At 41.0% G+C, this 9,043-nt stretch overlaps 1 protein-coding gene across 4 annotated transcripts in view; it reads left to right on the forward strand.

Annotated features, from left to right (window-relative positions):
- SMURF2 (SMAD specific E3 ubiquitin protein ligase 2) overlaps window positions 1-3,901 on the forward strand; it is a 121,240-nt gene extending 117,339 nt beyond the window's left edge. For 3 of the 4 annotated variants that reach the window (XM_033183940.1, XM_033183937.1, XM_033183939.1), the window contains one exon: window positions 224-3,901. In XM_033183940.1, coding sequence (XP_033039831.1) covers window positions 224-323 — 100 coding nt within the window. In that variant the 3' untranslated portion in view covers window positions 324-3,901. The remainder of the gene's footprint in view (window positions 1-223) is intronic. The other variant, XR_004430734.1, reaches the window with a different exon arrangement.
- The last annotated feature ends 5,142 nt before the right edge of the window (window positions 3,902-9,043 follow it).

The raw sequence follows: 9,043 nt of genomic DNA on the forward strand, positions 1-9,043 counted from the left end.
GTGTTGAATGAGCCTTTAAAGGGAATGATAAGCAGCTTAAGCGATTTAAAGTTAAGATTCTTTGAAAATTGGTAGGAAAACTCAAAAGTGGTCACCTCTGTTTTAGAGAAATACCTTTTAGTTTTCTGTGTGACAGAGTGTTGTGGCTATATTGGTATACACTTGCTGGGCCAGTTTACTCATTATGAATGAACTGTATAAAATTTGATTTGCTTATTCACAGCTTCAATCGAATAGACATTCCGCCCTATGAAAGCTATGAAAAGCTATATGAAAAGCTGCTAACAGCCATTGAAGAAACATGTGGATTTGCTGTGGAATGACAAGCTTCAAGGATTTGCCCAGGACTCTATTTATACAACCCTGACTGACAGTCTCCTTTCAGCAGAGTTTCAAAGAATGCTGAAATACAGGAAAACAACCCCCCCCCGTTTTTGTTTTTTTTTTTGTTTTTTTTTTTTTTTACATTTTAGGACACTGTGAGGGGAAAGGACAATTTTGAAATTCCTTTTCAAGGAAAAAAAGGTCTTTATGCTTTGCCATGAGGCCACATTCAGCTGCTATTTAAACTTAATATCTTGAACCTAAAGAATGCTGACTTTTCCTACATTTCCAGAGTTAGGCAGTATTCTACACTTAAAGACTACTACTATTTTTATAAAAGGTAATCTATTCAAATTGCTTCAAAGATTTCAAGTCTCTCAAACATCAAGACAACTTCAGCAGTCGGTACAAGTCACATTTCATTTTGATTGAATACATAATTTTGAACAGCTCCTGTACTTGCTCTTTGTAAAAAATAAAAATAAAAAATTATTTTGAATTATTCTACCTTTGTAAACAATTGGCTAAAAGAATCATCTTTAAGAAATTAAGCCATTTACATGTTTGTGTTTTTCTATGGCAGAGCATTATATTTTGCATTATATGTTTCAGCTTAGTCTAAGTGGGTCTTTTTTACATTTTTCAAGAACGAATTTCCTGGAATACAGCTATATAATTTTGGTTGTCAGATTCCTAATGCAAACGTTTAGTCTAAACTTAGTCATTTATTTGTGACAATAAGATGTGTTCAGGGGCTCCCTGTTTTTAAGAGAGTCTTTAAAAAAAAAAAAAAACACCTAGTGTTTTTATCTTGAATCAATGAGATTAGGTATTTTGGATTTACCTTTAATCTTAAAATACTGCATTTTTATAGCTTCTCACAGCATGTGGATGGGATGGGATTTTCATTATTTTGCTGGGTCAGCTTATCTTTAATATATGTACTATTCCTATAAACCAAAGTCTCTGACAGGTGCACCTAATTTATATTGTATTTTGACTACAGTGTAAGTTTCCATTAACAAAACTATCCTAAAGCGTTAACTGCTCATAATTTTAATTGGGTAAAATTATGAAAAAGGAAGAATTTTGCTTAAAGATTATTAATAAGATTAGAAAATCCTGCTTTTACCTAACAGAATGAAGTGGGGTTGAGGGGCGGTTGTATGAACAGTGATTCTAACTCTATGGCATAAATTACTTTGAAACTAAAGAGTTCATTTTGGAAGTAAGGGAATCCCACTTCCCTTGGTGTTGAAGATTTGCATCTGATTTTGAAACGTCCAGATTTAGCTTTCAAGGTGTGTGGCATGTTGTATGATCCAGAAGCAATGAAAACTCTGGGGTGAGGGATTGAAAAAATCTGAAATCACAATTGGATTTTTAAATTCAACCATCAGAAATATGCACTATTCAGGGTTTTTTTTACATTGATGTGAAATAAGCAAATTTTCATGAGATAATTAAGCTGCAGAATTTAAAGTTATGAAGTAAATAGGTCCTCTATTCTGTTTCATGTGATGGAGTGGGTTTCAGTCTGTGTTCTTGGCACCAAAGGGTTCCTCAGAGGTGCCTCAGGAGAGGGAGCGAGGGGGAAGGCCTAGTTGGTATTTAGCAGGGGCCTCAGGCTTCATATCCCCACCCCCTTTACCCAGAACAGCCTGTTTTTCTCTTATGTATATTGGAATTTCAAGTAAGCTTTCATGGGGTGCAGCAGGGCAGGGAGGAATGGATGGGATAAAAGAAGTGGAGATTTTGCTGCTCTAAAAAAGTTGAGAACTACTTGTGTAGTGTTTAAGTATTTTAATGTATTTCATTTGGCCACATTCAACTGCCACAAGTAAGCTAGTCATAGTTGTAACTGTGCAGTGGTAATATGCTTATGTCTGCCTTTTTCCTCTCAAACAATTTGTTTTTTTACATTGCATTCTGAGTACTGAAGAGCATCTTGAAATGTATGGAAGGTGGTTTCTATGCTATTTGATAATCAGTAAATGTTCAGCTGTCATGGTAGTACCCTATTAGTTGCAGGCCCATCTCTCTTTTATATTAAAGCACTAGTGCAGTTTATAATTGTGCCTACTTTTAAAATCTTTCAGTAAAAAATAAGTACATAATACTTTATATAAATCATAACTGACAGGGATGCAGTATAAATCATAACTGACAGGGATGCAGTAATAATGAAATGCTACTATCATTTATTTTAATATACAATATGAAGCAGGCAAATACCATTGTTTTTTGAGTGCCTTTTTAACTTTATGCTAATGACTTAATAGAGCTTTAAAAGAAAGAAATTGGCAGGGCACCATGGCTCACGCCTGTAATCCCAGCACTTTGGGAGGCCAAGGCGGGCGGATCACCTGAGGTCAGGAGTTCAAGAGCAGCCTGGCCAAGATGGTGAAACCCCATCTCTACTGAAAATACAAAATTAGCCAGGCGTGGTGGCACACTCCTGTAATCTCAGCTACTTGGGAGGCTGAGGCAGGAGAACTGCTTGAATCTGGGAGGCAGAGACTGCAGTGAGCCAATATCACACCACTGTACTCCAGCCTAGGCGACAAGAGTGAGACTCCGTCCCCCCCACCCCCCCAAAAAATAAATAAATTACTCTCCATAACAGTCTATGCTATCACCATCATCTATAAAAACACGATTTAGATTTCCATTTCAAAGTTACATTACCCGATTACTTCCAAATAGGTGCTAAGCAGAAACCCCCAATGTGTTACTGAACCATGGACTCGCACCTCATGTTTAATGTGAATCTTTATTTCCGTGTCCCTCTTAACTGGTTTCTTCTTATCTTCCCTCTGGCTGTATTGTTATTTCAGATATGTGATACCTGTTTTCATACTTTTGCCTTTCCATCATGAATGCTTAGTTATGAACAGAGATTCCTTCGCAGAGCTCACAGGCAGTACAGAGAGGTGAGTCTTCTCTCAGAGGGCCTTGTATCTTGGTGTACTTTTTAAATAGTGCTGTGTATAGTGTACATTTTGTTTTGCACATAGTTTGTTGCCCCGAATGGGTTTTTTACCAAGCCTTTTTTTCTTTCATATATTTACAGTCCGGAGCACAAGATTCTCTTCTTTCAAATACAGTGTAATTCGCTTTACAACACTAGTCTGGGCTTTGAACTGCCAGTGCATTGGACTGATTGCATTGCTGGGAGTTAGAGGCTGTTCCAGCCATCCTTAGTTTGGTAGAGCAGCTCCTGCTTGTTTTCTAAGCGTACAGTCAACGGGTGCCATTTGTGGTATTTAACATGTTAGGATGATTGTTCCAAATGCTGAGTTGTTTTATTTCTAGATGTAATTAGTTCACTTTATGTAATATTCTTCTCTCAAACTGACTTTAAAAACAAAGTTTTATCATTTTCATTGTATTTGTATTTATTACAGAGTGTTTTAGCTTTGATATTCTTTGTATTTTCACTCATTTGTTACATGAGCTTTATCAATAACATCTGTATAAGTGGTTTTTAAAAATTAACTATGTATGTGCCCATGCCGAAGTCGAGCAATAAAATCAATGCTGTTTGCACTGTCACAGCATCAACGTTTTTAAAGAATATTGAGTTTGTAATTGTTTTGAAAACATTTATGATTGGCCCTATGGAGGGTGACAACATGAGTCACAAAATTAAAAGTTTAAGAACACATGCCATCCTGAGTTGGTGCCTCTGTCATGTTGCAGAGCTCAGGCCTCCTTTCTGTCTCCCGGCAGAGCGGGAAGGCGCCCATTTTCTCCGGCCGTGGTGACTGCCCGGTTGGCAGTACTACTGGGGGCTGCACATAGGTGGATTTCTGAGGGGGGTCAGGGGTTAGTGGGGAAGAGCATCTTGGTCCTGTCACCAGTCTGCATCCATCTTTGCTATAATACATCTCTGCTCTGGAGGGCAGGTCTATGATAGGGACTCACATTTGCCAGCCCTACTTTGGTATGTCGAGCAGTAAAATTCTCAAAATGAAAAGGAGAAATCAATTGTATTTTTTCTAGAAGCCGTGGATTTTAATAATGATAGTGGACTAAAGTCCAGCTAACTCCATGGATAGAAAAGGAATGAATATGGTCTGTGTAAGTCTACACAGCATAGGGTACAACAGAAGGGAAAACCTGGGCAACGTGTAAGTAGTAGCAGTGTATTAAAGTTCAAAGGGTGAGCATGCTTTTGTTTATATACTTTTATATTCTTTTGAATATTTTTGTTTTGCTTTGTCCCTCATTGCTGTGTTTAGTGGTTTTATCTAAAATTTGTAAAGTTTTAGTATATTAAAGATTTTTGGCTGGGCGCAGTGGCTCACACCCATAATCCCAGCACTCTGGGAGGCCGAGGTGGGCAGATCACGAGGTCAGGAGTTCCAGACTAGTCTGGCCAACATGGTGAAACCCCGCCTCTTTACTAAAAACAAAAATTAGCCAGGTGTGGTAGTGGACGCCTGTAATCCCAGCTACTTGGGAGGCTGAGGCAGAAGAATTGCTTGAACCCAGGAGGCAGAGGTTGCAGTGAGCCGAAATTGCACCACTGCACTCCAGCCTGGACAACAGAGCGAGACTCTGTCTCAGGAAAAAAAAAAAAAAAAAAATTTCAGGCCGGGTGCTGTGGCTTGCACTTGTAATCCCAGCACTTTGGGAAGCCAAAGCAGGTGAATCTCTTGAGCCTAGCTTGAGATCAGTCTGGGCAACGTGGCGAAACCCCATCTCTACAAACAATACAAAAACCAGCTGGGCGTAGGGGCACGTGCCTGATAGTCCCAGCTACTGGAGGTGGGGCTGAGATGGGGGGATCGTGTGAGCCCTTGGGGCCAAGGCTGCAGTGAACCGTGATTGGGCCACTGTACTCCAACCTGGGCAACAGACTTGAGACCCTGACTCAAAAACAGCTTTTTATTTATTTTAGTATAATAATAGTCTACAAATTATCCAAAAGTTTGATTTGACTAATGATCAGAAGTTTAACCTGAAAAGTTTGTCCCTTCATTGTAATGAAGGTTAACCATGTTACCCACTATTGATTTGTACTTCATATACCAAATGCTTACAATACATGTATATACAATAGGATATATGCAACAGAACAAGAGCCTAGTAACAGGATAGAGGAGGTAATTACACAGGAAAAGTGTTACTTTACATTCCTATGTAACATTCGTAGCAAACTAGACAGACCAGATTTTAAATTTTACTTAAAAAGTATCTGCCCTAAATGTAACTTGTCTGCTGCTCATTCAACAAATATTTACTGTGCTCCTACTATGTGCCACGCTCTGTACTAGCTGATAGCCATAAAGCTTTGCATGGTGGTTAGAAAATGAACTTCCAAAGTAATGCTTCTAGCCTGTGTCTCACTGTAGACTAAGTTCAAACTTAAGCGTTCAAAACTCAATTTATGTACAGCAAAGCAGTCAGTCAGGATGGGAGCACATGAATCAATACCCCACCTCAGCCAGGCCCTGAATCCCAGACTTGGGTATTTGTTTGTGGTCTCACTGTGTTGCCCAGGCTGGAGTGCAGTAGCTATTTCACTGGCAGTCATGGTGCACTGTAGCATCAAACTACTGGTCAGTCTCCAAGTAGCTGGGACTACAGATGGGCACCACCATGCCATGGTGCAGTCTATGGGATGGGCAGGGGAACCTAAGACGTTTCTCCTGCCCAGTTAAGTATTCTTAATGCTTTTTTTTTTTTTTTGTAAGAGTCTTGCTCCGTTGCCTAGGCTGGAGTGCAGTGGTACAATAGCTCACTGCAACCTCCACCTCCAGGTTCAAGCAATTCTTGTGCCTCAGCCTCCCAAGTAGCTGGGATTACAGGGTGTGCACCACCATGCCCGAGTAATTTTTGTATTTTTAGTAGAGATGGGGTTTCACTATGTTGGCCAGGCTGGGCTTTTCATTAACTGTAAATATTGTCTGGTTAGTCCCTTATGATAGATGAGGCATTTAGTTCTAATACGAAGCACCTCACTCTGTAACCCCCCACAGGACTTTCCAAATGCACGATTGTGATGAACCTTTCCTGGGCTGCTCCAGGCTGACTGGCTTGATGCACACGATCCACAGCACTTGAATCGCACCGTCCTCCGCTTGTTAAGCTAGTCTGGTGAAGTGATCTTTATTTGCTTTTGATTTTTCAAAAATATGTTGTCTCCTATTTTCTGACCTTTGCTGAGCAATCCTATTCCTTCCCTGACCAATTCTCTCATAAATTCTTTTTTTTTTTTTTTTTGGTTATTCCTAGTTACTTTTTAGCTTGGTAAAGAGCACCAGTTCCCACCAATCAATCACCAGAACTAGCAACTTAATCTTCCTAAAATATTTTACATTAAAAAAAAAGTATAATAAAAGCATTGTTAGGCTTGTGCTAACACATCTAATGGTATTATATAATCTATCGCTCAGAGTCACACCTGCTATGCTTCTAGATCTTTCCTATATTGTATTTATATTATATTGCATCATATGTATAATACCCGCTCACACCGTGGTTTTTTCTATAAAACTGCATATTTTGTAGTCTAAAATTTTTTTACTCAATATTTTATGGCTATCTAGATCTACTTTATCCTCTAACACTTTTTAGAACTTATGTTCCAGCTCTTGCATATCTAGCCTTATTGTGGGGAAAAGAGAGATCAGACTGTTAAACTGTGTCTATGTAGAAAGAAGTAGACATGAGACTCCATTTTGTTCTGTACTAAATTCTTCTGCTTTGAGATGCTGTTAATCTGTAACCCTAGCCCCAACCCTGTGCTTGCAGAGACGTGCTGTGTTGACTCAAGGTTTAATAGACTTAGGGCTGTGCAAGATGTGCTTTGTTAAAAAAAAAGTGCTTGAAGGCAGTATGCTTGGTAAAAGTCATCACCATTCTCTAATCTCGAGTACCCAGGGACACAATGCACTGCGGAAGGCAGCAGGGACCTCTGCCTAGGAAAGCCAGGTATTGTCCAAGGTTTCTCCCCAGTGATAGCCTGAGATACGGCCTCGTAGGAAGGGAAAGACCTGACCGTCCCCCAGCCCGACACCCGTAAAGGGTCTGTGCTGAGGATTAGTAAAAGGGGAAGGCCTCTTTGCAGCTGAGATTAAGAGGAAGGCCTCTGTCTCTTGCTCGTCCCTGCGAATGGAATGTCTTGGTGTAAAACGCGATCGTATGTTCTATTTACTGATAGGAAAAAACTGCCGCATGGCTGGAGGTGAGACATGCTGGCGGCAATACTGCTCCTTAATGCACCCAGATGTTTGTGTAAAGTCAAACATAAATCTGGCCTATGTGCACATTAAGGCACAGCACCTTTCCTTTAATGTATGACAGAGATCTTTGCTCACAATTTCCTGCTGACCCTCTCCCTATAGTCCTGCCACATCCCCCTCTCCAAGATGGTAGAGATAGTGATCAATAGTGAGGGAACTCAGAGACCAGTGCCAGCGCGGGTCCTCCATATGCTGAGCGCTGCTTTGTCTCTGTGTCTTCTTTCTTTTCCCAGTCTCTCGTCCCACCTGACTGGAAAAGCCCACAGGTGCGGAGGGGCAGGCCACCCCTTCACCTCATCTTGTGCATTTCCTGTCCTTTCCATTCACCTGTGCTTGCTGAATTGTCACAGCCCATCACAGGTGTCCGCGTGTCACTTACCATGCTCCAAACACTCCCAGTCCATTAAGCCTTTCCCGGCTGGAAGCTCTCGCCTGCCTGGTGGCCCACCCTTCTGCCAGTTTCCATTCCAAGAGCTCAGCACTTAGAACCACAGCAGTTGATCAGATGTCTTTTCTCTCTAGGTCAGGTTTCACTGCTTCATGCCTCCTGGCCTCTCATCACACGTACACTCATCCCCACAGCACACACTTATGCTCTAATGGAAGCCTCTCTCTGCCACTCCTGGGCTTCCATCCAAGTCCCCATAACCTCAACTGCTCTGAAGCATCCCCTAGCTTAAGTGTAGCTTTTCCTGTCCATTGAAAACACCATCCCCAAGTGGTTTTTTTTTTCCTCATATTCCTCCATATCAGAGATGAGGCTGGTACACTCTTGCCCACTTAAAGTCCATCATGCCTTCTTCCCACCTGCAGTCACTAATGCATCTTTGAATGACAGCCTGGCTTTCAACCCTTTATCTCTTCTCACTGCTATCTTCTGCCAACCAACAGAAACCATAATGCATTTTATTTTTTATTTTTTTGAGAAAGAGTTTCACTTTTGTTGCCCAGGCTGGAGTGCAGTGGTGCGATCTCGGCTCACTGCAACCTCCACCTCCCAAGTTCAAGCAATTCTCGTGCCTCAGCTGGGTGCCACCATGCCTAGCTAATTTTTGTACTTTTAGTACAGACGGCGTTTCACCATGCTGGCCAGGCTGGTCTCGAACTCCTGACCTCAAGTGATCCACCTGCCTCAGCCTCCCAAAGTGCTGGGATTATAGGCGTGAGCCACTGTGCCCAACTGCCACAATGCATATTCCCTCATCTTCCAGTCACGTTATGAAAAGTCTACACATACATGGTACTGTCAAGGTTCTCCAAGGCCCACCTCTGATAACCACCCACCTTTCTTCTCTAACGTATGTATTTTTTTGTCCTCAAGTGCTAATTCTTAATTATTTTTGTTTACTTAAAGCAACAAACTTCAGGAGCTGGCTGCTCAAACAAGGCTTATTAATTGCTTTAGCACAAATACGACTAATGAAGATCCCCCCTTTTCAGATGTTAGGTCATAAATTCAAAAGCAA

Source organism: Trachypithecus francoisi, unplaced genomic scaffold (genome assembly GCF_009764315.1).
Source record: "Trachypithecus francoisi isolate TF-2019V2 unplaced genomic scaffold, Tfra_2.0 Lachesis_group20, whole genome shotgun sequence".
NCBI classification, from domain to species: domain Eukaryota; kingdom Metazoa; phylum Chordata; class Mammalia; order Primates; family Cercopithecidae; genus Trachypithecus; species Trachypithecus francoisi.